The 26,766-nt window shown below is 70.9% G+C and overlaps 1 protein-coding gene across 3 annotated transcripts; it reads left to right on the forward strand.

The window, feature by feature from the left end:
- The first annotated feature begins 3,396 nt into the window (after positions 1-3,396).
- On the forward strand, positions 3,397-25,148 carry JAG2 (jagged canonical Notch ligand 2). 3 transcript variants are annotated; one of them, XM_041759465.1, is made up of 26 exons: positions 3,397-3,474; positions 3,622-3,993; positions 10,437-10,494; positions 11,495-11,746; positions 11,830-11,890; positions 15,029-15,159; positions 15,259-15,378; positions 15,593-15,706; positions 15,905-16,018; positions 16,161-16,274; positions 16,359-16,405; positions 16,533-16,703; positions 17,598-17,748; positions 17,862-18,020; positions 18,125-18,238; positions 18,430-18,543; positions 18,624-18,737; positions 18,887-19,003; positions 19,410-19,437; positions 19,523-19,608; positions 20,024-20,137; positions 20,246-20,361; positions 20,758-21,006; positions 21,485-21,616; positions 23,165-23,321; positions 23,452-25,148. In XM_041759465.1, exons 1-26 carry the CDS (start codon positions 3,397-3,399, stop codon positions 23,943-23,945), a joined length of 3,777 nt encoding a protein of 1,258 aa, XP_041615399.1. In that variant the 3' UTR covers positions 23,946-25,148. The 3 variants fall into 3 exon arrangements, with proteins under 3 accessions (XP_041615399.1, XP_041615400.1, XP_041615401.1); XM_041759466.1 differs by lacking the exon at positions 16,161-16,274 and having other exon boundaries at positions 23,452-25,147; XM_041759467.1 differs by lacking the exon at positions 3,397-3,474 and having other exon boundaries at positions 3,684-3,761; positions 23,452-25,146.
- Positions 25,149-26,766: the final 1,618 nt, after the last annotated feature.

Consider the following 26,766-nt stretch of genomic DNA (forward strand, 5'->3'; position numbering starts at 1 on the left):
TCCGTGCGGTGGGGAGCAGGCCGAGGCTCCGAACTGGCAGGGTGGGGGGCGACGGACAGAGCCCCTGGCCGTGGGTGCCGTCCAGGTCCCCCGCGGCTCTGCAGCCTGGCGGGCAGGTCAGCAGGCACTGCGCCGGGCCTAATGGAGCTGGCATCAATTTCCCGGCACTGGGGGCTGGGGGGGCTGTAACCGGAAACTCCCCTCCCGGCCGCTATATTTAGCGCCGCAGAACACGGGCGGAAGCAAGGCTCGCTCCTGAGCCAAGCCGGCTCTGTCCAAACTCTGGGCAGCCTGCACCCCAGCCTGGCCCTGCAGACCCCGCCAGGTTGGGGGCGGCCACCCCATCTCTCAGGACCTGCCCGAGAGCCCCTCCTACGGGGGAGCTCGGGGAGGGAGCCCCCAGGCCGCGGGGCAGGTGGAGCTGGGAGAAGGCCCCAGAGCGGGGATGGGGTCTTCCTGGAAGAGGCAGGGCAGCCTGGCCCAGCGCGGGTGGAAGCCGGGGCCCCAGCCCCCCTCAGATCCCCAGCCCTTTGGCGCGAGGGCTGCAGAAGTCCCTGTGGGGGGACCCTAGAGGGGCGGACTTCCCCTCCCCCAGCAGCCTCCCAGGCCCAGCCCTTGCCTGAAGTGGCCGCCTCCCTGACCTGAAGCTCTCCGGGGTGTTAAGTCTGGGCTGTGCTCTGGGGGAACAGTGAGTGGGAGGAGGCTTGTGTGCCCTGCAGGGCGGCCCCGAGCAGGGGAGCAAGGGGCTCCCGACAGGCCTCCCCTGACGCTCACCCAGCTGCCCGGGGCCCGGAGGACCCACGCCCTCCTCCCAAGAGGCCATCGTCTCCCTAGCTTCCCAGGGCAGGTGGGCGCTCTCTGCACCCCCAAGGCAGGGCTGGCCGGCAGGAAGGGCCCCGGGGAGGCTGCATCCTTTGCATGTTGAGGTGGAGTGAGCGTCCATCCCCGGTGCCGCCAGCCCAGACAGCTCTGAGCAGGGAAAGCCGCTACTGAACAGCGGCCTCTGGAAGTGGCACAGCGAGTCTTGGGGCGCGCGTCCCTCCCACGGTGGCGGCCCTGCAGGAAGCTTCGGCGGTGGCTGAGGGAGGGGCACGCCGGGGGATTGTTCTCTGGATTCCGCCCCTCCCTTACCTAGGAATTCCCCTTGCCGGCTCCCTCGGCCGGGCCTTGGCCTGGTCACCGGCCCCTCTCTGTGCGGCCCCGGGGCTCTGTGGTGCAGCCCAACCTGGCGCGTTCCTGTCTGACTTCCCCTTGGGCTCAGCGTGGAGGCCGCGGAGACGCCCTGCGTAGCTGGGCTCTCACCGCACCAGCAGCCTCACCTGACCCCTCGGCGCCTCTGCCTCTGCCACTGTGTCTCCCTCACCGGCCTCCCCTGGGGTCGGGCTCCCTCAGCCCAGGGCCTTTGCACGGACCCTTCCCAGTGTCTCCCCCGGCGGACCCGGCCTGCCTTCGGGTCTTAGCAGGCCCCCTGCGCCCTTTGCCCTGCCTGCCTCACCCTTACAGTCTGTCATTCTTGCTCTGTTCACCCCTGGACCCAGGGCTCCCCAACGGTTAACCACTTGGCTGAATGCTGGGCAGAGGCCCCCCTGGCCTTCCCTGGACAGGGGATGGGGACATGGACTGGGCCCCTGGAGCCGTGTGTGTGTGTCAGGGGGTGCCTCCTCATGAGTCTTGGGGCCTGAAGTACGTGGGTGCCTGTGGCTGGGCCAGGGCAGAGGGAAGGGGGCACCCCCACAGTGGCCCTGGTGTAACAGGAGGGCTCCATGCAGCTTGCATGCCCTTATTTGGCGGGGGTCGCTGTGCGTGGTGGGCCTGGCTTGTGTCCTGCCCCCTCATCCCAGCAGACAGAGGGGCTCAGGTAGGGAGCGGGGGCGCTGGCAGCAGCGCTAGGCCCACCCCGTCAGGGGCTTCCAGCTGCTCCGCACGCCTGGATCCTGGAGGGGCTGCTTAGTGGCAGTGGCCCCTACACCCCGTGTGGGGGTGTCACTCCCAGGATGGGGCCCCCGGGGCAGCTGGCTGCACACCCAGGTGACAGAGAGGGGCGTGTTTGCACTCTGGAGCCCCTTCAGCCAGGCTTGCCGCCCCAGCGCCTGGCTGCCTGCAAAGCCGCTTCTCCCAGGAAGCCCTCCGTGCCCCCCTCACCCAGTGCACCAGGCCGGGGCTGCTCCCAGCGCTCAGCACCCAGAGCCCTGCCCCCTGCCTGGGGCGCTCACGACAGCCTTGCGGGCAGCCAGGGCGGAGAAGACAGGCGGGTTAGGGTGGCGGCGAGGGGCCGGACCCCTGCGGACCTGGGGACCTTAGCCGCCCAGGCGCCCCCCGCCCCAGAGGGGACCCTGCAGGCCGGGGGGGAGCTGTGCTTGCAGACAAGGAGCCCTGGGCCTTGACCCTGGGGGCGCGGCGAGGTTACCCGGCAGAGGGCAGCACGCGATGCCGGAGGGCGGGCCGCGGGGACCTGGTGACCAGGACAGCAGGAGGAGCCTGTGCGCAGCTCTCACCTCGTCCTGAGCGCGCGCCACCGCCTTTATTCCCGGGCCGTGCCCGCTGCCCGCCCGAGCCCCGTCTGCAGCGGCCCCGGGGCGGTGGGGGGGGGGCAGGGGCGCGGGGCGGGGGGCGCAGGGCGCAGGGCGCGGGGCGGGGGGCGGGGGTCAGGGGCGCGGGGCAGCAGCGCCCCCTGCGGCCGCGCCGGGGGGCGCCCCACGGGGGGTCCCAGGCCGCGCGCGCGGGGCCGGGTCCGGGCCGGCCGCGGCTTCTTCCCCCGGGCGGCGGCGCCCCGTGGGAGGGGAGCGCGGCGGTGACCTCAGGGGCCCCCACCCCCACCCCCGGCTCCCGGCTCCCGGCTCCCCGCTCCCCGCGCGGCCCGGCCCGGCCCGAGGACCCCGCACGCCCGCGCCGGCGGAGGCGCGACGTTAGCGCCGCCCGGGGCCCCGCGAGGCGCGCGCCGGGAGCGGGCGCGGGCAGCAGCGCCCTCCGCCGCCTTTAAAGCCGAGCGCCCCCGGCCCGGCCCCTCCCCGCGGCGGGCCCCGCCCCCTCATGCATATGCAGGTGCGCGGGTGACGAATGGGCGAGCGAGCTGTCAGTCTCGGCCCGAACTTGTTGGCTGCGGCGCCGGGAGCGCGGGCGCGCAGAGCCGAGGCCGGGACCCGCCGCCGCCGCCGCCGCCGCCGCCGCCGCCAGCCGGGAGCCGCCGCCCGCCCGCCCGAGCTCCGCCGCCCGCGCTCCCGCCGCCGGGCCCGCGTCCAGGCCGCCGCCCGCAGCGCCGCCCCGACCCCGCCCGCCGCCGCCGCCGCCGCCGCCGCCGCCCCTGCCGCCGCCGCCTCTGCCGCCCCTGCCGCCGGCGCTCGGAGGGCAGGCGGGCGGGCGCCGGGGCCGGCGCGGGCCGGGGCGGCGGGCGCGGCGATGCGGGCGCGGGCCGGGGGCCGGGGCCGGGGGCGCCTGCCCCGGCGGCTGCTGCTGCTGCTGGCGCTGTGCGTGCAGGTGAGCGGGGGCGCGGACGGGGCGCACGGGCCGCGGCGACGCCGGCGCCCGCGCCCGCGCCCGCCCCCGGCCCCGACCCCGGCCCCGGCCCCGGCCCCCGCCCGGCCCGCCCGCGCCTCCACGCGCCCGCGTCTGCCTTATTTTTAGGCGGCGCGGCCCATGGGCTATTTCGAGCTGCAGCTGAGCGCGCTGCGGAACGCGAACGGGGAGCTGCTGAGCGGCGCCTGCTGTGACGGCGACGGCCGGACGCCGCGCGCGGGGGGCTGCGGCCACGACGAGTGCGACACGTACGTGCGCGTGTGCCTCAAGGAGTACCAGGCCAAGGTGACGCCCTCGGGGCCCTGCAGCTACGGCCACGGCGCCACGCCCGTGCTGGGCGGCAACTCCTTCCACCTGCCGCGCGCCGCCGCGGGGGACCGGGACCGGGACCGGGACCGGGACCGGGCGCGGGCGCGGGCGCGGGCCGGCGGCGCCCAGGAGCCCGGCCGCGTCGTCATCCCCTTCCAGTTCGCCTGGCCGGTACGTGCCCCTCCCGCCCTCCCGCCGCCCTCCCGCCGCCCCGCCGGCACCTGCACGCGGCGCGCACCCGGGCGGGGCGGGGCGGGGCGGGGCGGGGCCGGCAGGGGGCGCCGCGCGGCGGGCGGCGGGAGGGCGGGAGGGCGGCGGGGGCGCGTGCTCCGGGGGCTCGGTCCGCGCCGGCCACGTGGGCGCGCGGGGGTCGCGGCGGGGCGGGGGCGAGGCGCGGCGTGTGCCTGCGCCTCCCCGCGCGTGTCTGCCGGGGGCGGGGGCGGGGCGCGGCGCGGCGGCCCGGGCAGGCCGCGGAGGCATGTGCGCCGCGCGTGCTGGGGCTGGTCCGGGGCAGGCCCTGGCGGAGCCGCCCCGGGCCCGCGGCCAGCCCCCGCCCGCCCCGCCGCTTCCTGGATGCCCGCGGGAGGAGGCGGGGGCCGCGTCGGCGCACCCCGGCCGCTGCCCCCGCGCCCCGCGCCCCCGCTGCTGCGACCTTCCATGCGCCGGGGGCGTCCGGTTTTGTTTGTTCCGTCTTTGCGGGGGGCTGGGGGCTGCGGGCGGGCGGGCACCCCGGGCCTGTGCGGCCCAGCCCTGTGCGCAGCCCGGGAGGGGGCCGAGCAGCCAAGGAGCGGGCAGGGCCTCCGCCTGATGCCCCAGGGGATGCACTTTCAGAAGCAGAGCGTGGTCCTCCCCGCCCCCACACCCAGGGGTGCAGGGCAGGCCTGCTGGGCAGCAGCCAGGGCAGACCCTAGAGAGGTACCCCAGTGTGCAGGAACCGGCCACAGCCGGCTGCGGGGGGCTTGGGTGTGCAGGAAGGGGCTGGAAGAGCCTGCCAGGCTGATTGACGCCCGACCTTCCGACCGGGGACTCCTGGCTGGACCGCGCGGTGGGGAGCCCCAGGAGTGTCCACCTGGCACCGGGTCCTGGGAGCCCGGGAGCTGAAGCCCCCGCCGCCGCCGGTGCCATGAGCCTCGCGCCCGCTGCGCCCGTCCTAGGTTACCCTGCGCGGCCTTGCCCCCCGCCCCGTGTTGCTCCTCTCTGAGCTCCGGCCTGCAGGGAGGAGCCCCAGCGCTGCCCCTGCCTGCCTGGCCTCTGGGGTCTCCCTTGACCCCGGGGCCTGGGGGGGCTGTGCCCCCGACGGGGAAGGCAGGGGCAGGCCTGGGAGGCCGCAGGCGCTTACGATAAGCTCGGCCCGCGCCCCCGCAGCGGCGCAGCAGGCAGGTCTGAGCAGAGCCCGCAGCCTGTCATCTGCGCTTGGGCCTGCGCCAGCGCGGTTCCAAATCGCTACCTGAGGATGTGTTTTCTGCTCGAGTTGGCAGCATCGGGGTGGGGGCGGGGAGGCCTGGCAGGAATGTGGCAGGGCCGACGCGCGTCCCTCACGGCTCCGGGCCCCACGGGCCAGCCCAGGGAGGAGCGGGCCGGGGCAGGCCCTCGCCTTGCGGGGAGCCCCGACTTGGGGCGCCCTCTCTCGGGGCAGCTGACTCGGCTGTCGGGAGCTGTTCGGCGGCCTCAGGAGGGCCCGGTCTCGGGCAGCCCGGGCGCGGGGTAGCTGCGTGTCTGGGGGGCGGCGCTGGGTCCGCTCCCCGCCGGCAGCGCATCCCGGCTGGTGTGTGATGCCAGCGCCCTGGTATTTCCGCTCCCCGCGGCCACGCTGCCTCGGTTTGCTGCAAGTCCGGCTCCGTCCCGTGAGCTGGGCTCGTTGGAAGCCGCATTTGGGCTTCACTGGGGAGGGTGGGGGTGGGGGGCCAGCCTGCGCCCTCGGACACCCGGAGCAGGGGGTGCGAGGAGGGCCTCCGAAGTGGCTGGCAGCAGGAGGGTGGGCACCTGTGGGCGGTGTGGGAAGCGGCCCCTCCTGCGCCCTGCCCACGGCCCCCACACGTCCTCGTGTGGCCGCACGGGCCGTGCTGTGTGGCGTGGGGCTCCAGGTTGGGCGGGCCCAGGGGGGACACGGGGAGGTCAGGGTCGAGCTGCCAGTGGGCAGCCGGGTGTCTGCTGCTCCTCTCCTGACCCACCTCGCGGATGCCCCGTGCCTCCCCCGGACCCCCCAGGAATTCAGTGATGCCTTGTTGGCTCAGGTGCCAGCCAGTAGCTGACAGGATGGAGACCGCGTCTGGTCCCGCGTGAAGGCGTGCATGCGTGTGTGTGCACGCTTGTGCTTCCCCCAGGTGTGGTAGGCAGCCACTGGAGGGTTTGGAGGGGCCGGCTGATGGGGTGGTGGGCAGCCGGGGCCCCGTCCTGAGAGGGGCCAGCAGGGGGCACGCCCCTTCCCATACCCGGGACCCCAGGACACTACGCACAGGTGTCCTTTGTCGTGTGCATGCTGGGTTCTCGGAGGCGGCTGTGTGGGGCATGTGTGCACGCATTGGAGGGGTCCTGGCGCTGACGTGCGGCCCCCGGAGACCTTGGGCTGCAGCAGGTTCTGGGGCCCGGCTTCCCCGCCCGTGGAACGGGGCAACGACGTGATCCCGTGAAGGGGGCCGGGCTGCAGGCTCAGGCTGGCTCCCTGGCCCACCTGGCCTCCTCTCCCCACTGATGCCCCGCTGGGGCCGTGGGTATGTGCTCAGGGGTGTGCGGGGGGCCTTTGGCCAGTCAGGGAGGACCCGGTGGGATGTGCACGCGGGGCCTGACTGCTGTGGCCAGCTGCCGCGGGAGCTTCCGTCCCGCCTGTGCTCCCGCCCCTCCCAAGGAGCCCAGGGCTGCTCTGTGCCCCCCCAACCCTCCCCTGGAGCCCCCTGGCGCCCAGTGCACGCATCCTGCCCACGCCATCCCAGAGGGGCCGGGGCCTGCTTGGATGACACCGCCGCTCCGCACCTAGTCAGTCACCTGCTCCGCGTCCGGGGTCGTGTTTGAGGCTCGGGTTTGGGGACAGCAGGGCAGAGCTCTGCTCCCCAAGGGTAGGCCTGGAGGCTTTGTCCTTGGGCTTTGAGAGTGCGGTTTGGGGAGCAGGTTGCGGTACGGGGGTGCTGGAGGGCGGGTGGCAGGGGCTTTGCGGGAGGGCCTCCCTCAGCTGTTCCGTGGGAATTTAGATGGGGGAGGGGGCACACTGGCCGGGCGAGGGGTTCTCAGGGGAGCCACGCTGGGTGGCTCCAGTCTCCAGGCCTGAGCTAGAGTCCTCATCCCAGCCCCTGGCTGAGCCACATCCCCATGCCCAGGACGGCGGCTGAGCTGGGGTCCCCGTCCCCAGGACCCCAGGTGAGGAAGTCTGACTCGTCTCAGCAGCCTGTGGGCTTTGCTGCAGGGACGCACAAGAGCCCTGTGACGCCGCACGAGGAGACCCTGGGCGGAGGGTGGGCGGGGTGGGCGCACCAGGCAGGGCCCTGGCTGCTCTCCGGTGTGGAGTGCGGTGTCTGGGTCCCTGTGGGGGGTGGACGGGGGATCCGTGCGTCCTGCCGAGCCGTGGGGGGAGGCGGCCCCCTCCCCCTCTCCTGGGGACAATGGCGGCGGAGGCCTGGCTTCTCGGAGGCTCAGGTTTCAGGAAATGTATCTGTGCTCAGAGCTCCTGGCGCCGAGCGCCCTGCTCCTCGGGGGGCTGGGTGCTGATGCGGGGCGCTGCGGGAAGAAAGCGGGGTGGGGCCGTGGACTTGGGCAGGGCGCCCGGGGGCTGCGCTGGGCCTTCTGGGCCCTCGGGTGCCCGGGGCCCTGGGGGCTGGCCTTTGCGCATCTTGGGGCTGCTGCGTCATGAGGGTCGGATGCAGGCTGAGGACCTGGTCTTGGGGGCTGGGCTGGGGAGACGGTAGTCAGATGGTCAGGCTGGGGGTCCTCCTACAGGGTGCGGGTGGTCAGGGCAGTCTTCCCAGAAGAGGGGTGGCTGGGCCCCTCCGGGCCGGGCAGGCAGGTGGGGTTCTGACCTGGGCTCCTCTGACCCCTGCGGCCGCCCCAGCCACCGCCCCTCAGCTCTCATGGCCCCTGCCCCTGCCCCACGGGCCCTGCGGCCCAGGCCTCTTGGCTCTCCTGCTCTCTGGGGATTTGGGCTTGACAAAACCCCGTCCTGACCCCAGGCACGCGAGTCAGGAAGCCCCCGGTTGAGAGGTCGCCATTTGCGCAGGGGAAACTGAGTCTCAGAGCCGGCGCTGTGGGAGAAGAGGAGGCCGGGGCCCGGGCACTGGGGGAGGTGCCCCTGCCGGCTCAGGTTCTCTCTGGATGACTTCTGCTGTCTGCGTGCGGGGAGCCCAGCTGGCGGGCGCTGGGGCCCTTTTGGGTGGGCGGGCGGGTGCCCCTCCTGTGGGAGCAGGTAACTGGAGCCCCGGGCTCCGACGAAGGTGGCGGTAATCCTACCTGAGTGGCTGGCGTGGGGTTTCCCTGGAGCCCGGAGGAGCGTCCTGCTCACCTGGAGCCCAGGTGCTCGTGCCGCCGGCGGTGGTCGCAGGCCTAGCCTGTGCTCTCGTGCCCGGCCCCTGGGTCCCTGCTCCTGCCTGTGCCCACCCTCATGGCCTGCTCCGCACAGTGGCCGGAGCAGCTCCTGCAGCCCCGCCGGTCGGTCCCAGGCCTCACTGGCTCCTCCAGCAGCCACTCCTGCTCAGTGTCGGTGCCAACGTCAGGAGAGGGGCCTGGGGCCGGGCGCAGTCTGACCCAGGTCCCTCCATCCTCACGGCCTCGCTCTCCCAGCCCCGTGGGCCTGCCGTGCGGTTCTTTCTGGGTTCTTTCTCAGTCTCCAGGTCTCCCTCCGTTCCAAGGCCTGCCCTGACCCCTCGATCCCCGCTGACTCATCCACTAGTAGCAGAGCCACGCCTGGTGCATGCTGGGCGAATGAGTGGATGAAGTGGGGCCTAGGAAGGAGCTGGGCACTCCAGCTGTCACCAGGAGTGGGAGTGGCCGGGGAAGCCTGGCCTGAGGGTGGCATTCTAGGCCAAGGGAGGGAACTGTGTGTGCAAAGGCCCTGGGGCAGGGTGGGCAGGCTGAGGTGGAGGCAGAGCGGGGGCTGGGTCTCTGGCAAGAGATGGGAACCCCAAGAGGGCTCCGAGCCCTGGGAAAGACATAGTCAGAGCCCTGAGGTTCGTCGGGGCTCCTGCGGATGGGCGTGCGGAGGCCCCAGGGGCTGCGGGAAGCCGGCCCGGTAGTGGGCGTGGGGAGTGGGTTTGAGGGAGCCTTGAGGAGTAGGACTGGAGCCTGGTAACGGCCGACATGGACAGGGAGTGTTCTAGAAGGGAGGAGCATGGCCCCTGGATTCCAGTCTGTGCTCCTGAGGGCGTGTGAGGTCCTGTGGGTTATCCTGGGGCGTCTGGGGGGCTGTGCTCAGGGCCGGGTCAGCAGCAGGGAAGGCCACACGCAGCCGCGGGAGGGTCAGTGCGTCCCGGGGCTGTCTCCCTGGAGGGATGGTTGCAGGCCTGGGGTGGGGACAGGGAGCGGGTCCCCAAAGGAGAGCTGCCAGAGGGTGGGAGTGGGGCCGGGGCCTGTCTGCGGCTGGCGCGTACCCGGGGCAGGACCCAGAGGCCTGGTTTGGGCATCAGCAGGCAGGCGGCTGTGGGGCAGGGGGCGGCCCTGGGCTGTGGAGCGCAGGCCCCACTGTGGGCGGGAGGTGGGGGCGGGGGAGTCGGGGGGTGCGGTGCCCCCGCAGGTGGAAGCCAGCCTGCCTGTGGGCCCCCGACTCGGGGCAGCCGGGGCTGGACGGACGGGCAGTCGGCACGTTCGTGGCTGGTCCGAAGGGGCCGAGCAGCGCACGTGGGAGCCACGGAAGGGCCTGGCCAGGGCAGAGCCAGGCCTGCGCCTCCTGCCCGAGCTCGTGTCCATGAATGACAAGGGCAGGGCCGCTCCGTGGCTCCGGTTACTCTCGTGGGGAGGGTGCGTCCTGAGGTTGCCTGGTGACATTGTCCCCATCACGTTGTCCCGGGAGGGAGGGGGGAGTGGCAAGCAGGGCTGTCCTTGGGCCTCGGTTTCCCCCTCTGTGCAGCTGGGGCCCTCCCTGCCCTTGTGCTCCTAGGAGGAGGCAGGTTTGTGGGGGGAGTGCCGTGCAACTGGAGCTCGGCCCGTGTGGGGCCTCGCGGTGGCCGTGCACCCTGCCCTTCCCCCCGTGTGCCCCGGGTGGGGGTGCAGCGGGGGGTGCTGACAGGCCCTCCATCCCTGGGGTCTCTGCTTGCAGCAGGAGCTCACATTTTCCAGGTCCAGGGAGGTGGCCAGGGCTGCTCCCACAGGATGTCTTGCTGGGGGGGGGGGGGGCCTGGTCTGGGGGCGCGGCCCTGGGCTGTGCGGGCCCCAGCCCACTGCTGTGCGGGGCCGTCCTGCCTCTGCCCGCCGCCTGCGCTAGCCGTGGCCACTGGGCTGCTGCGCCACGGGTGCCCGGAGCCTCTGACCCAGAGGCACGGTCTCCCTCCTCTGGGTCACCTTGGGGTCTGTGGGGACATGCGCGAGGCTGCCTGCAGAGCCCTACCCACCCAGGGCAGGGCTGGGGGGCCGGGGTGTGGGGGTGCGCCCCCCGTATGGGGGCATCTGGTGCCTGACGGCTGCTCCCGTGTCTGCAGCGCTCCTTCACCCTCATCGTGGAGGCCTGGGACTGGGACAACGACACCACCCCAGATGGTGAGTTTGCCGGGGGCTGGGCGGCGGGGCGGTCGGCCGCCTGCAGGGCCCCCCAGGACCCCGGGAGGCTGACCCCCTGAGCCACAGCGATGCGCGGCCACATTCCTGGTCCTCTGCCTGCTGGGGACGAGGGCTCGCGTCCCGGGGCTGCCCCTGGCCCAAGGATCTCGCGTGCTGTGGTCACGGGGCGGAGGGGCGTCTCCATGGAAAGACCAGGAGGGGCAGGTGGGCATGTGTGGCGGGGGGCTGGCGGGTCGGCGAGGCCGAGGTCAGGTGGCGGGGGTTGCCCTGAGGACGCTGCCGCGCCTGGTGGACGGGAGGCCACGGAGGCAGCCTGTGGGGCGGGTGGGGGCACATGGCTACTGGCTACACATCGGGGGTCAGAGAGGGCCCGAGGGGCAGGCGGGGCACGGAGGGGCTGCCGTGGGGATGGCTTAGGCCCGAGTCACGTGGAGACCCAGGCCCCACCGCCGCCGAGGCCAGGAGGGGCCAGGCTGGGGTCACGGGTCGGCGGGGACCAGGGGGATGGCACCTCGGCCAGATGGGCTGGGGGGTGCGGGGTGAGAGGCGCCGGGGAGGGCCGGAGTGGCGTGGTCCCCAGGCTTGTGCTTGCTGCTGCAGGAGGGTGAGGTGCCCCGGATTCCTCAGCCTTTTCTCTGGGAAAATCCCGAATCCTTACGAAAGTGACGGGAAAGGTTTCACGACCCGGTGTGCCCACAGTGGTCAGTCCCCTCGCCCCTGGTGGCTTCATGGGAAGTGCGGCCCAGCCGTTAGATGGCGGGTCCTCCCCCGAGTCGGGGGCAAGAGGAGGCTGGTCAGAGGTGGCCGTAGCCATGCACTTGCTGCGGGGCGCGCCCCCGGCCCGACCCGTGTCCCCGCCGCCCTCCCTGGCCACGGCGGCCCTTCTCTGCAGGCCGGGCGCCCCGTCACCCCCGGGGCCCGGGCTGCCGCCCCGTGGGAAGGGCGGCCTCGGCCGGGCTGACTGTGCCGCCCCCCCAAGAGGAGCTGCTGATCGAGCGGGTGTCGCACACGGGCATGATCAACCCCGAGGACCGCTGGAAGAGCCTGCACTTCAGCGGCCACGTGGCGCACATGGAGCTGCAGATCCGCGTGCGCTGCGACGACAACTACTACAGCGCCACCTGCAACAAGTTCTGCCGGCCGCGCAACGACTTCTTCGGCCACTACACCTGCGACCAGTACGGCAACAAGGCCTGCATGGACGGCTGGATGGGCAAGGAGTGCAAAGAGGGTGAGCGGCCGGCGGGCGGGGGGCGGGGGGCGTGTGCAGGCCGGGCGCAGCCTCACACGGAGCCCTGTGCCCTCTGTCCGCAGCCGTGTGCAAACAAGGATGTAGCCTGCTGCACGGGAGATGCACGGTGCCTGGGGAGTGCAAGTGAGTGCGCCCCTGCCCCTGCCCGTCCCGTGCGCCCGGGGCCTCGTGGCCGAGCAGGGTGGCAGGGACTCGGGCCCTGCTCGCGTGCCACTGGGGGTTACACGGGGCGGACGCTGGTCCTCGAGCCTGGGCTGTGCCAGACGCACATAGCTCCTTCGGGGTAGCATGGCAAGGGGCCGCCCCACCTGACCTCGGGCCAGGAGCCACCCGGAGTCGGGTGCCCGGAGCACAGGAGGCACGGAGGGCCCCAGGCTCATGCTCGTGGCGCGTGTGGGAGTGGGGCCTAGGAAAGAGAGGGGGTGCTGCGGGGGGTGTGGTGGGACGAAGCACCAGGGCAGCTGCTATGTGGGAGGAGCCACCTGGGGCTGGGAGGTGGTGGGCGATGACCAGCAGGAGATGGGGAGGTGGGCGAGTCCCGCAGGCATCCTGGCGTGGGTCTGAACGAGCGCTGGGAAGGAGAGCTGGGGGGCAGGGAGGACCCCGAGGCTTGCGGCCTGTGCCGCCAAACGGCAGAGCTGCCAGCGACTGAGGCCATGGCGTGACTGAGATTGGGGGGTCATGTCTCCTGTGTCCTGGGGGACGCCGCCAACGCAGAGGGATCGGTGTGGGGAGACCTGACCTGAGACACCCGTGGGGAGCCGGGGGCAGACAGGGAGGGGGTTTAAAGCTCCAGGGGGAGAGGAGAGGTCAGGGAGCCAACACACCGGCCAGGCTGGGGGTCGGGGCCCCAGGAGGGAGAGACCCTGGCTGTCTCCCGAGGCCGGGGAAGCGTTTGGAGACCTGGAGCAGGGCCTGGCAGGGCCAGGGTGGGAGGGAGCCCGGGTGAGCTGTGCTGGAGCAGGGGGTGGTGGGAGGGGCCGGGTGTGGAGCGGGTGAGGCTTAGAGCAGGGCCGGCGCGGCGGCGTGGAGGCACCCGGGGCTCCGGGGGCGCACAGGGTGGCCCGGGAGCTGGGGGCCCAGGGGTGCTCTCCGGGAGCCCTCGGGGGCGGGGCGCAGGCTGTAGGAAGGCCGGTAGGGGTGAGGGCCGCCCTGCGCCTGCCACAGGGCTCACTGACCCCAGGGCCTCACTCCCGGGGGTGGCTTGTGCACAGAGGAGAGGCCACTTGCCCAGAGTCCCCCAGGGCCGAGTTTGGGCAGGAGGGCAAGGTTGGGGAGCTGGCTGGCACGGGAGACAGGAAGGGGGGTGGTGGCCCCTCTGCTTGTCCTCTGGTGGCTTTGGCCCGGGAGGTGGCATGAAGAGCGGTGCCCCGGTCCCAGGGAGTGAGGTTGGAAAGGGGGTCCCCGGCCCCGTCACTGTGCTGCCGGATTTCTGAGCTTCAGACAAGTCAAGGGGGCCTTTGGGCAAGTGGAGGAGCACAGCAGGGGAGAGGGTAGCCCGGGGGGGTGGCCCAGGGTGGGTTCACATCTTGGGGTCAGGCAGCGCCAGGAGCCACATCCCAGGAGGCAGAGGTGGCCACCTTCCGGGCCCTGCCCTCTGATCCGTGTGATGGGGGGGCCTGGGGACCCTGGCAGACCAGTCCGTGGGCGTGAGCGCCGTGGGGCAGGGTCTCAGCCCCATGCACCCTGGCCGGCCCCCTAGGGCCATGCACGACCTTGGCGCTGTGCCCATGGCCAGGGCGGGAGGAAGGTGGGAGAGGAGTGGACGCCCCCGCCCCCCAGCCCTCCCCTGCTGGCGTGGGCCATGGGAGCCATAGGTGCGCCCCCACCCACCGCTGTGGGTGAGGCCCAGCTGCCCGTGGTGGCTCACGGTGGCTCAGGGCTCAGGTTTCACTGCAGGACACCCCCACCACCCCCACCGGATGCTGCGGAGATGGCCGTGCCTTCCTGCCGCCTCCTCCCTGGGCTTCTGGAGCTGCAGGCCGGGGCGCTGGGGAGGTGGGGCCTGCGGAGGCGGCCCCACCCAGGGCTGGGAGCACATCCCGGGAAGCCGGGGTCCGGGCGCTGTGCTTGGCCTCGTGGCTTCCTGGTGGGTGACCCAAGGCGTGTCACGGTCTCCTCACGTCACCTGGAGGGAGGATTCCCGGTGGGGATGCGCAGCTCGTGTGTGTGTGGGCCCTGCTGGCACGCGTGGGGCTGGGCGGAGGAGCGCCGTGCTGCAGCCTGGGTTTCTCTGTGGCCTGCCTCGGAGCCTGTCACCTTGGCCGCGGGGCTCGGGGGCAGCCCAGGAAGGGCCACGGCTCCTCCCTTTACAAAAATAAACTTGCGTGGCAGGTGCCATCCTGGAAGGGACAGTGCCTAGATGACAGTCCTAGATGACAGGCCCGTTCCTCGGGACTTTCCAGTTCTAGAAAGGGGCCCCCGGGGGCCTGCCCAGGGCCTGGAGGGCAGCCTGCTGGTCCCGGGACGTCCACTGCGGGACGACGGGCCCTTTGTCCTGGGCCCTGGGGCCGCTGGCCACAGCGGGAATGGGGCCGCCCTCCGTGGCCCGGGTGCCCTTTCTGCCCCAGCCGCCTGCTTCTCCTGAAGGACTCCAGAGAGACTCCTGGTCCACAGCTGGAGGCAGGGCCAGGCCTCGGGGTCGTGGCCTTGGTGCCAAGAGGCCTTTCTAGGCCGTTTGCCAGGGAGCGGGTGACTCTTCCTGGGTCAGGAGCCGCCCTGCGTCTGGCCTGTCGCAGCCCGTGGGCCTTGGTGTCTCGGTCTGCGGGGCGGGCCCCGGTAGGGCTCCTGCCGGGAGAGAGGTTGTCGTCCTGGGGTTCCAGGTGAGGTCGCCGGGGCTGGGCCCAGAGCCCTGTGCGGGCCCCCCGTCAGCCCGCGCAGCCCTGGGCGCTGCCCAGCCCAGGCGGCACCGGCGAGCTGGGGCTGGCACCCTCGTTCCCGGGGTCCCGGCAGGGCCTTCCTTTCTCGGCGCTTGCTCTTGGGGCCCTGCTCAGGGGTGAGTCCCAAAATAGCTCAGGGAGGAGTGGCTGGGCAGCTGCAGCCGGCCATCCGAGGCCAGCGGCCGGGAAGTGCCCGTGAGGCTGCGGGCTGGCCGCAGGGCCCTAACCCCCGCCCGGCCCTGCTTCAAAGGGCGGAGGCCGCCAGCCCCGGGGGGGCCCACGTGACTCTGCGCCGCGGCCCGGCCACCCGAGCCACCCTCGGCGGCCCCGGCTCCCGAGTGCACCCTCCCCCAGCGGGCCTCCTGCCCCTCGGCCCCTGCAGGTGCAGCTACGGCTGGCAGGGACGCTTCTGCGACGAGTGCGTCCCGTACCCTGGCTGCGTGCACGGCACCTGCGTGGACCCCTGGCAGTGTAACTGTGAGACCAACTGGGGCGGCCTGCTTTGCAACAAAGGTAGCCGGGGGCAGCGGGCGGCCCGAGGGACGCCCTCTGGGGACAACGGGGGGCTGGGGGGCGCTGGGGGCGGGCATCTGAGCACCCTCTTGTCCTCAGACCTGAACTACTGCGGCACCCACCACCCTTGCACCAACGGGGGCACGTGCATCAACGCCGAGCCTGACCAGTACCACTGCGTCTGCCCCGACGGCTACTCGGGCAAGAACTGTGAGCGGGGTACGTCGGCGGCCGGCGGCCGGCTGTGGGCTGGTGCCCCCGGGAGCCTGGCGGGGCCCCGTCCCTCCGGCCTCTGTGTGCAGCAAGCCGTGTACTCTGCCCTGACCCCTGCCCTGGGGCCCTGGGGGCTGAGGGAGGAGCGCCACTGCAAAGGTGGGGAGCCCCCGCTGCCATGCCCCCCAACCCCCGCCCCCGCGTCTGGTTCCCAATGCAGCTGAGCACGCCTGTGCCTCCAACCCATGCGCCAACGGGGGCTCTTGTTACGAGGTGCCCTCCGGCTTCGAGTGCCACTGCCCGTCAGGCTGGAGCGGGTCCACCTGTGCACTTGGTGAGTGCTCACCCACACCTGGGGGGACCTGGTGTCTGACGAGGTCTAGGAGTGGGGATGGGGCAGCAGGGTCCCCCAAAAGTAGCTGTGGGCCTAGTAGCCGGGGGGAGTGACGGGCACATGGCCCTGCCTCCCCCACGGACGCCGCCTCCCCATATGGCGCCCGCCCGCCACGCCTCTCCCTCTGTGCCTCTGCAGACATCGATGAGTGTGCCTCCAACCCGTGCGCGGCCGGGGGCACCTGCGTGGACCAGGTGGATGGCTTCGAGTGCATCTGCCCCAAGCAGTGGGTGGGGACCACCTGCCAGCTGGGTAAGGGTCCCGAGGGCCACTCGTGTGCATGGACTGTGCTCTGTGCATGTGGCGGCTGCTGCTGGTGCTGCTGGTGCTGCGGGTGCCAGGCGTGGGGGCAGGTGGGGCTGAGCCCCGTCGCCCCCCCTTGTCTACTTCACAGACGCCAATGAATGTGAAGGGAAGCCGTGCGTTAATGCTTTTTCTTGCAAAAACCTGATTGGTGGCTATTACTGTCACTGCATCCCGGGCTGGAAGGGCGTCAACTGCCATATCAGTCAGTACGGGGGGGTGGGGGGGTGGCAGGTGGGTGGGGCTGGGAGCTTAAGGACCCGGCCGTGACCCTGCCCCTTGTCCCCAGACGTAAACGACTGTCATGGGCAGTGTCAGCATGGTGGCACCTGCAAGGTAAGAGCAGCCACCCTGCCCCTGCACACACGTGGGAGGGCCCTGGGGGCAGGAGCTGCCCCGGGGGGGAGGGCGATGGTGGCCCCTCCAGGCTCACACCACCCCTCCTTTCCTCCCCCTGCCCCAGGAGCTGACGACCGGCTACCAGTGTGTGTGCCCGTGGGGCTTCGGTGGCCGACACTGTGAGCTGCAGCTGCGGTCGTGTGCCAGCAACCCCTGCCATGGTGGCCTCTGCGAGGACCTGGTGGATGGCTTCCACTGCCACTGCCCCGAAGGCACCTCCGGGCCACTGTGTGAGGTGAGGCTCGGGCACTGCCCCGGGAGCCGCAGGGGCACACCATTGTCCCCAGGCCGCCCAAGTGAGCGGGACAGGCTGCGGTCAGGGTTGGCCCTACTCCCCCGGGCTCAGTTCTGGAGGGAGACCTGGCCTCAGAGCCCTGGGTGGGAGGGGCAGGGGGAGGGTCATAAGGTCGCTACTTGTCACGACAGGTGCCTCCTAATGGGCCAGGAGCCTGGGCAGGTCAGCTGGCTGCCCAGGTGCCCCGTCTGCCTCCCCCTGGGATCGGTATGGTCCTAATGGGGTAGAGCACGTGAGCGGCATGAAAGGGGCCCGGGGTGGGATGGGGTGCCCGAGGGTGTGGGGAGCCACACTGTCACGTGGTGTCCGAGTAGGGGTAGGTGATGTTCCCTGGCGCCTCACGACCCCACCCCCACCTTCCTCTGGCCTGCCCTGGCCTTTTGGGGTACAGAGGCACCAGGCACAGGGCTCCTGACCAGCAGGCTTCCGAGGCCCTTGGTAGTCGTCCTGCCTGGGGCTGTGAGCTGAGTGCTGACACTTTCGGGAAAGCCCCAGAGACTGGGCTCAGGGTGGCCGTGGGCGGCTGGGAAGGGGGTCAGGAGCTGGCCTTCCTGCCAGCAGGAGGGGCAAAGGCCGGATGCTGCCTGGTGAGGCAGAGGAAGCGGCCGCCAGGGAGCCGAGAGCGGCGGGAGGGGCCTGGTGGCCTGCAGGTGTTTCCGTCCAGCTGATGGGCCTGGCCCGTCTCCGACGGGCGTTCCTGCAGGCGGCCGCCGCGGCCCGGGCGTGCGGGCCCAGCGGGACCTGGGCCTCTGGGACCCCTTGTGGGGACACAGGGTGTGGCTGTCCCCAGTCCCGCCGGGGGCTCGGCGCTCACAGATGCTCCCCGCCCCGCAGGTAGACATGGACTTATGCGACCCCAGCCCCTGCCAGAACGGCGCCCGCTGCTACAACCTGCAGGGCGATTATTACTGCGCGTGCCCCGACGACATGGGCGGCAAGAACTGCTCTGTGCCCAGGGACCCGTGCCCGGGCGGGGCCTGCCGAGGTGGGCGGGGCTCGCCGAGGGGCGGGGCCTGCCGGGTGGGCGGGGCCTGTCGGAATGGGCGGGGCCTGCCGCTTCGGGGGCGGGGCATGCTGACCGCGCCCCGTCTGCTGCAGTGATTGACGGCTGCGGGTTCGAGGCGGGGACCAGGACCCCGGGCTCGGGCACGCCCCCCCCGGGCGTCTGTGGCCCCCACGGACACTGCGTCAGTCTGCCCGGGGGGAACTTCTCCTGCGTGTGCGATAGCGGCTTCACGGGCATCTACTGCCATGAGAGTGAGCAGCTGCGGGGCGTGCGGAGGGTGGGGGGCTGCCCGGGACCGCGCGACCCCCGCGACCCCCGCGACCCCCGCGACCCCTCTCACTGCCGCCTCCCGCAGACATCAACGACTGTCTGGGGCAGCCCTGCCGCAACGGGGGCACGTGCATCGACGAGGTGGACGCCTTCCGCTGCTACTGCCCCAGCGGCTGGGAGGGCGAGCTCTGCGACACCAGTGAGTGGGCCTGTGCTGCCCCTTCGGTCCCAGCGCCCAGCGGGTCCCCAGCTCCGGGGGTTGGTGCTCAGAGGGACCTGGGCGGGGGTGGGGGATGCTCCACAGGTGTCTCTGCCCCGGCCCCCTGTCCCCCACCCCCAGCTCCCCCCTGAGCGCCGGCGACCCCCGCTGACCGGCGTCCTCGCCCCCAGATCTCAACGACTGCCTTCCCGATCCCTGCCACAGCCGCGGCCACTGCCACGACCTGGTCAACGACTTCTACTGTGTGTGTGACGACGGCTGGAAGGGCAAGACCTGCCACTCGCGTGAGTGCCCCCCGGGCCCCTGCCGTGCCGGGGCCACCCGCCGCCGTGGGCGTGCGCACTGAGCGGCCGTGTGCCCACAGGCGAGTTCCAGTGCGACGCCTACACCTGCAGCAACGGCGGTACGTGCTATGACAGTGGGGACACCTTCCGCTGTGCCTGCCCCCCGGGCTGGAAGGGCAGTACCTGCAACATCGGTGAGTGACTCCGGGGGGGTGGGGCAGACACACCCCGCGCCCTCGCCGGCCCACCGCCTGCCCCCACCCCTGCCCCCTCTGCCCTGGTACCCTGCGCAGCCGGCCCAGGGCAGATGACAAGGACCTCTTCTCCCCTGCCCCCTCCACAGCTAAGAACAGCAGCTGCCTGCCCAACCCCTGCGTGAACGGGGGTACGTGTGTGGGCAGCGGGGACTCGTTCTCCTGCATCTGCCGTGATGGTTGGGAAGGCCGCACCTGCACGCACAGTGAGCTTGTGGGTGGGGGGCACGGGGGTGCTGTGGGCTGGAGAGGGGGCTGTAGGGAGTGGGCGGAGGCCTTGCACCTGTCCACCAAAGCGCAGTTGTACCCCAGTGACTTGCCATGTCACTTCCGCACCCCCCAGCCGGCTCCAGTCCCCAGCCCCGTAGCCTCCCCTCCACTCCCGGAGCGTCCTGGCCCGTATTGGTGTGCCAGGCACTCACTCTGCAGCCAGGCACTATCCACGGCTTCTCCGAGATGGGCCTCCTGGAGCTAAGTCCCCCCAGCCCCACCATCCTCAGCCTCCCAGCCTGGTCTCCGTGGGCTGGCATAGCCGCTGCCCCCCAGGCCTGGCACACGGGGTGCTGGGCGGGTGGATGCGGTGCCGATCTTCCTCTCTTTCCTCAAACACAGATACCAACGACTGCAACCCCCTGCCTTGGTGAGTGGCAGCCCTGGAGGCTGGCTGACCCAGGGGAGCTCGGCCTGCGGGGGGGCCTCCCTGAGACCTGCTCTCTGCCCTGCAGCTACAACGGTGGCGTCTGCATCGACGGCATCAACTGGTTCCGCTGCGAGTGTGCTCCTGGCTTCGCGGGTCCCGACTGCCGCATCAGTGAGGGGCTGGGGGTACCTGGGCGGGGAGGGGGTGTGCAGTGGGGCCCAGCCCTAGGGGCTCCTCCCAGCCCGGCCCGGGTGTGCAGCCTCGCTGGCAGTTCTCTGTGCTCAGCCCGCACCCCAGCAGCTGGGGGCTGCCCTGTGAGGGCGGGGGTCCCTGGAGGCTCCTGCCCATCTGGTGCAGAGGCTCATGGGGGAGGACGGGGCAGGTGCTCATCGATGCCCTCCACCGCTGGCAGAGCGGGTACCGGTCCAGCTCAGAGGACCACAGGGCACACCGAGGCCCTGGCTAGGGGGCTCCAGCAGTTCGCTCAGGATCCCCTCTCCTGGCCCCAGCTTGGGCGTCCCCCTGGGTGCTGTGTGTGGGCATCGGCACCCTTGCTGCCTCCTGAGCCGGGCCGCTTTGTCTGCAGACATCGACGAGTGCCAGTCCTCGCCGTGCGCCTATGGGGCCACGTGTGTGGATGAGATCAACGGTTATCACTGCAGCTGCCCGCCGGGCCGGGCTGGCCCCCGGTGCCAGGAAGGTAGGTGGGGGCGTCGTGCCCAGCCGGGGCCGGGCCGGTGTGGGGGTGTGGGGAGGACCTGGCCTCCAGGGCTGGCCTGCTGATGACCCCCACTCTTTCTCCCCACAGTGATTTTTTATGGGAGGCCCTGCTGGTCGCAGGGGTTGCCCTTCGCACACGGGAGCTCCTGGGTGGAGGATTGTAACAGCTGCCACTGCATGGACGGCCACCGGGACTGCAGCAAGGTACGGGGCCGCCTGAGAGCCTTCACGCTCAGCCCCGTGTCCTGGTGCCCCTGGTCGGGGGTGCCGAGACTTCATCACCCTGATGTTTGGCCTGTGAGGCCAGGAGGCTCCAGCTGCCACGTCCACTGCCTCTGCTGGGCCTCCTAGGGCTGGAGCAGGCCCTTCCTCTGCCCTAGGCAGGGAAATAGCCTGCTGAGGCTCCCCAGGCCGCCCCCAGGGGCCCTGCCCGGCCTTGTTCTTCAGCTACCCCTGCTCTGGCAGGGGTCCTTTAGGGGTCTGAGTCTGTCCCGGGAGGCCACAGTGGGCCTGGGCACCTGCGTCTTGCTGACCGTGACCGTGTCTTTCTCTCCTGCATGATGCCTGTGTCCCTTTGTCCTGAACGCGTGCCTGACCCAGGTGTGGTGTGGCCACAAGCCTTGCCTGCTGGCCGGCCGGCCCGACTCCCTGAGTACCCCGTGCCCACCGGGGCAGTGGTGCCAAGAGAAGGCCCCAGACCAGTGCCTGCAGCCACCCTGTGCGGCCTGGGGGGAGTGCGGCGCCGAGGAGCCCTTGCTGCCGGAAACCCTGTGCTTGCCGCGCTCCAGCTACCTGGACAACAACTGTGCCCGCTTCACGTTGCACCTTGACCGTGACCAGGTGCCACAGGTACGTAGTCCCCATGGCCCCGAGACATGGGCACGCTGAGCGTCTGCAGAGCCCTGACGCCTCCGTCCTTCCTGGGCGCGGTCACTCAGATGGTCCGCAGCACCGCTCAGGGAGCCTGGCCTCGTGGGGTCAGCTGAGCGGAGGGAGGGTGGAGCTCAGTGAGCACTCGGTGGGGGTGCTCAGGGCTGGGGGGCTTCCGTCTGGGCTGCAGGTGGGGCCACTTGTGGCAGGAATGTGAGGCCAGGGCAGTGAGGGCTGGCACCTGCAGGCCCCGCCCACCCTGACGGGGGTCTGCCTCTTGGGGGGTGCAGGAGTGGGCGGGAAGTCCGCTCCCTCCTGGACCCCCTGCATCCTTGCCCTGATCCTCGCGCGGCTGTGAGGCGTCTCCTGCCACACGCCCCTGGGGCCAGCTGGAGGACGGGCAGCCTCGGGGCATGGCCTCCGGGGTCCCACTCATGTGCTGCTGGTCCCTGCCCAGGGCACCACTGTGGGCGCCATCTGCTCCGGGATCCGTGTCCTGCCGGTCACAAGGGCGGTGGCCCGGGACCGCCTGCTTTTGCTGCTCTGCGAGCGGCCGTCGTCAGGGGCCAGTGCAGTAGAGGTGGCCGTGGTGAGTCACTCTTGCCCACTTCCCTTTGTCCTACTCTGTCCCAGTTTGCGGGAGGTGCCGAGGACAGAGGCACCCGGCCAGGCTTGTCCCCAGGTGCCTGGGGGGACAGGGTGACCCACAGACCCAGGACCTGGTCTTACACAGTTGTACGTTGGGGGACAGGGGCCGGTGGGGCCAGGCTGGACACGCGTGCAGCTCAGCAGGCCCAGCGTGTACGGAGGCCGGCAGGGGGAGGAGGGCAGAGGTGGAGGGCCGAGGGGGCGAGGACATCTGAGGCTGGGCAGGAGGGCCAGGAGGCTGCTCCGGGGGGCGGACGTGGTGATCGGCAGTTGGTGGGGTCTGCTTCTCGAGGCTCGGGAGCAAGGGTGTAGGGTCGGGTCACCTCTCTCACGAGCTGAAATGAAGGAAGGGTCTGGAGCAACCCGGTGGAGGCCAGAGGAAGCTTATGTGCGGGTGAGAGGTGGTGCCCACGGGCGTGCAGGGGGAGCGTGGGTGCAGGTGCCAGCAGGGGGAGGTCCCAGGAGGCCAGGCTCGCTCCAGAAACAGGTCACGTGAGCGGCCGGGGTGGGTATCGGGCACAGGGATTTCAGAGGCAGTGTTGCTGGAGTGGCGGCTGGGACATCGGGCTGGCTCCCATCCCTTCTCAGCCTGGTGTCTGAGGCCCTGGAGGCCAAGGCTCTGGGCAGGGGTCCCTGGAGCTGTGGGAGGCCCCCCGGTAGCAGCAGTGGAGGCCCAGAGGCACATGGGGAGGGAAGGCCGGTGTCCAGGGCCCAGGGTGGACCGCGATAGGGTGCAGCAGCGGGGCTCCTCCCGGACAGGGACGAGGGAGGCTGTGCGGCCCAGGGTTGGGGCCGTCTGGAACCCTGGCTCCGAGCCGTGGGGCTGAGTCAGAGTGGCGGGTCGGTGCCTGGCCAGGTGGGGTTATAGGTGGAGATGCCCATTCCTCACCTGGTCCCCCTGCTCCGCTGGTGCTGTGTCCCCCGACGTCTGGGCAGGAAGGCTGCCCCCAGCTCAGGCCACCCTGGGTCGTGTGGTCCAGGCCTGGCCTGTAGCCGAGCAGGTGTCCTCAGGGCCTTGCTCTGGGCCCTGGGCGGGCATCAGGTGTAAATGGAGCCACGAGTGTCGCGAGGCTGTGCCCCAGGGAAGTGCGGGCAGAGAGAAGGGAGGAAAGGCGGGGTGCTGGCCGCTGGCCGCGTCGGGGTGGCAGGGGCCACTGAGGCGGAGGAGGCCCTGGGGCGGTGATGCGTTTGCAGGGCCCGAGGCCTGGGGCGCGGCCAGCCGGGGCCACGTCTACCTGGGAAGGACGTGTGCTCGTTCCGGGTGCAGGGGGCGGGGGGCAGGGTGGGCCAGACCGGACCGGGCGCCCCGGAGCCGCAGCCGTGCGGTGGGACGTGCCTCCGCAGGCCTCTCCTCCACCGAGTCTCCCCGCAGAGGCCGTGGGGGGCCCAGCGTCCCCCTGGGCAGCTGGCCCGGAGCCCCGGTGTCCCCTGGGTCTGGGCGCAGGGCGGGCGGGCCGTGGCGGCCTCCCAGCGCCGTCCTCTGCCTCAGTCCTTCAGCCCCGCCAGGGACGTGCCCGACAGCAGCCTGATCCAGAGCACGGCCCACGCCATCGTGTCCGCCATCACCCAGCGGGTCAACAGCTCGGTGCTGCTGGCTGTCACTGAGGTCAAACTGGAGACGGTCGTCATGGGCAGCTCTTCCGTGGGTGAGCAGGGGCCCGGGGCCTCGGGGGAGTCATCCAGGCTCACGTGGGCGGATGGGGGTGGGGGGCACGTCCCCGGGCCGCCCCCGCGGGCTCCCTCCGCAGGCCGGCCAGCCCCGTCGTGCCCCCCCAGGTCTGCTGGTGCCGGTGCTGTGCGGCGTGTTCAGCATGCTGTGTCTGGTGTGTGTGGCCATCTGCGTGTGGTGGACCCGCAAACGCAGGAAAGAGCGGGAGAGGAGCCGGCTGCCGCGGGAGGAGAGTGCCAACAACCAGTGGGCCCCTCTCAACCCCATCCGCAACCCCATCGAGCGGCTGGGGGGCGGCGGCCTGGGGGGCGGCCACAAGGACGTGCTGTACCCGTGCAAGAACTTCACGCCGCCGCCGCGCAGGGTGGGCGAGGCGCTGCCCGGGCCCGCGGGCCGCGGCGAAGGCGGGGAGGAGGAGGAGGAGGAGGAGCCCGGCCGTGGGGAGGGCGGCTGCCTGGAGGCCGAGAAGTTCCTCTCGCACAAATTCACCAAAGACCCCAGCGGCTCACCCGGGAGGCCGGCCTGCTGGGCCTCAGGCCCCAAGGTGGACAACCGCGCCGTCAGGAGCGTCAATGACTCGCGCCACGCCGGCAAGGAGTAGGGCAGGGGCCAGCAGTTGGGCCGGGACCCAGGACCCTTCACCGGGCACCGCACCACCTGCCAGACCGTAGGAGGCCGAGGCCGTGTGCATAGTTTCTTTATTTTGTGTAAAAAAAAAAAAAAAAAAACCCACCGAAAACCAAAAACAAAGGTTTATTTTCTACGTTTCTTTAACCTTGTATAAATTATTCGACGACCGTCAGGCAGAAAACAATGGAGTATTCTCGGATAGTTGCTATTTTTGTAATGTTTCTGTGTGTCGCACTGGCTGTGTGGCAGGAGGGAGCGAAGGATGTCCGTGTCCTCACCAGGTTGTTTGTCTGTCCCCAGAGGTGGTGCACTGTTTACAGAATCTTCCTTATTATTCCTCATTTGGTGTTCAGTGGCTCCAGGCCAAAGAGCCAGCGGGACCGGGGCTGCCGGCGTGGCCCACGGCGTCGGCGGGCCCCGGCCGTCGGCGCGGCCCGAGGCTGTGGGTGGCACCTGTGGTGGTCAGTGGGGCTCGAGGTCCTCGCAGGGGCCGTGGGCGGACCCCCGGGCCGGCTCCCGCCGGAGCCCCCGCCGCAGAGATCTCTCAACTGTGTTTCCGGAAGTGCCCTTCCCGACTGCTCTGTTCCCCCCGACGGCCGGGGGCAGGATCGGAGCTCGCGACAAGTGCCTTCACGCAGACCCTCCCCTCGCGGCTGTCAGCGTTTGCCGTGGGCTCCGGGCCGCTGCCCACCTGCCGGCCCCGGCCCCTCCTCGTGAAAGTGCGTTTTTGTAAATATGTACATATTAAATGAATCACTCTGTATATTTGATTTAATAACTTAAACCTTCTGGCCTGCCTTGTTCTTTCCGGTGCTGGTCCTTGCTTCCCGCAGGCGGGCGGGCCGTGTGGCCGTCCTGGCCACGGGTAGGGAGGTGGCCAGTGTGCCCCGGGGCCCCCCGGGGGTCGGGCCGCCAACGCGTTGCTGTCCTGTGGGGTTGACCCAGGCTCGGCCACCTTTCCGGGACGTGGCGGGAGGAGGTGCTCTGCGTTCCCTACTAAAAATTGCTAAAACAAAAAACCCAACTTCATGAAACAGCTGAAAGTTGCTTATTAGTTAAGAGCCATCAAGGGTTTAAGAAATGACCCAGTTGGGGCCCCCGGGTGGCTCCGTCGGCGAAGCGTCTGCCTGCAGCTCAGGCCATGATCCCGGGTCCTGGGATCGACCCCACGTTGGGCTCCCTGCGCAGCGGGGAGTCTGTTTCTCCCTCTCCCTGTGCCCCTGCTCTCTCTCTCTCTCTTTCTATCTCAAATAAATAAATAAAATGTTAAAAAGAAAAAAAAAGTGACCAAGTCAAACCTTCGGAGGATGACAACAGGAGGCTAAAAGCCACTGTGCACCTTGCTGGCGGGCTGAACCGGGCCTGGCCCCGGTGGCCTCGGGGCTGCCTGTCCAAGGCTGACCCAGGAACCTGTGCACGAGCTGTTTGCTGTCCCTCGAGGGGGCAGCTGGTCACGGAGTCAGGGAGCAAAGCCGAGAATAATGCTCGTCAGAAACATGGAAAAAACCGCAGACGGCCTGGAAGTGGCTGTGAGCACCTGCGCCGTGGCTGTCCCGGGGGCTGCGGGTGGTTCCGGCGCCCATCCTGCAGCCACCTCTGGTCGCCGGCCCTCCGGCCATGTGAGGAGCTGTCTCCTGAAGCCCGTGGGTCTGCGGGCGCCCCTGCCCTCCAGACGGGGCGGGGCCCTCATCCCGCTTATCTCCAAGGGCTTGTCCCCGGCACATCCGGTGGGACGTCTGCCACTGAGAAGTCACGGTTTCGGCCAGACTTGTGCAAACACGCAAGTCAGGCCCCTGGGTGCCTGGTCAGAATAAATCTAGGCTTTGGTCCTAGGTCTCTAAATGCCTCGTAGGTGGGTTTTCCAGGTCAGGGACCAGAGCACGGCCGGAACCCAAGCACACGGGGCGCCGGGCACCGCGGGCAGAGCCTCGGGAACAGCCCGCCGGACGGCAGGTGCAGTGCAGCGCTTGCACCGGGGCACCGGGCCGTGACCCACGGGGGCTCCCTCGCTCCAACAGGACAGGCTGGCGATGCCGGCGGCTCAGCAGGAGCTTGAAAAGAACAGGATTTGGGCAGAGTCCAGAAGGAACAGCGGGCGGCCTGGGCCCGCGGGCCGGGCGTCGAAGGGAAGGAGATGTTGCCGTCTGGGGGGGCCGGGCCGGGAATGGGCCGCCCTGGGCCGAGGCGCTGGGCTCCCTCCCTGTTCCCTGTGACTCAGGTGGCTCCTGGGGGGAGCTGGGCACGTGTACAGCCCACGCACCGTGTGCACGACGCGCCGCGGCCTCTGCACCCCATGGGCCCCACTGCGCTGCGGGCACCGGGGATGCAGGATGGCCTCTGGTCCCCCCAGCCCGCGTCTCCCGTCCACCTCACCTGGGCGCCAGGCCAGGCCATGGAGGGCTGCGGCCCCTGCACGTGCCCCTGCCCCACCAGCCGGGGAGCCTGTATGGGTCAACCCAAGCCCTGAGCCCAGGCCGGGACGTGTCGTCCTCCCTGCCCTCACAGCTCCCACCGCCTGATGCTGGCCTGACCACGACGAGCCTCCTGCTGCCAGCCCCCCCCACCCTGGGCTGCCACCCAGCCCTCACACTGCCCCTGCCGCACGATGCTCTGACGAGCGGCTGCAGGACACCTTCTGCATCAGTCTCTGAGGGCCTGGGGGTGGGGGAGACAAGCACCCACGCAAAACACTCAGAAACTCAGCCACGAATAAGTACTCAGACTTGCAGCGACTGCTTCCCCCCTACTGCCTCACCTCACAAGAAGGCGAGGCCTGGGCCCCTCTCTCCCGA

This window comes from Vulpes lagopus, chromosome 6 (assembly GCF_018345385.1).
Source record: "Vulpes lagopus strain Blue_001 chromosome 6, ASM1834538v1, whole genome shotgun sequence".
In the NCBI taxonomy this organism is placed as follows: domain Eukaryota; kingdom Metazoa; phylum Chordata; class Mammalia; order Carnivora; family Canidae; genus Vulpes; species Vulpes lagopus.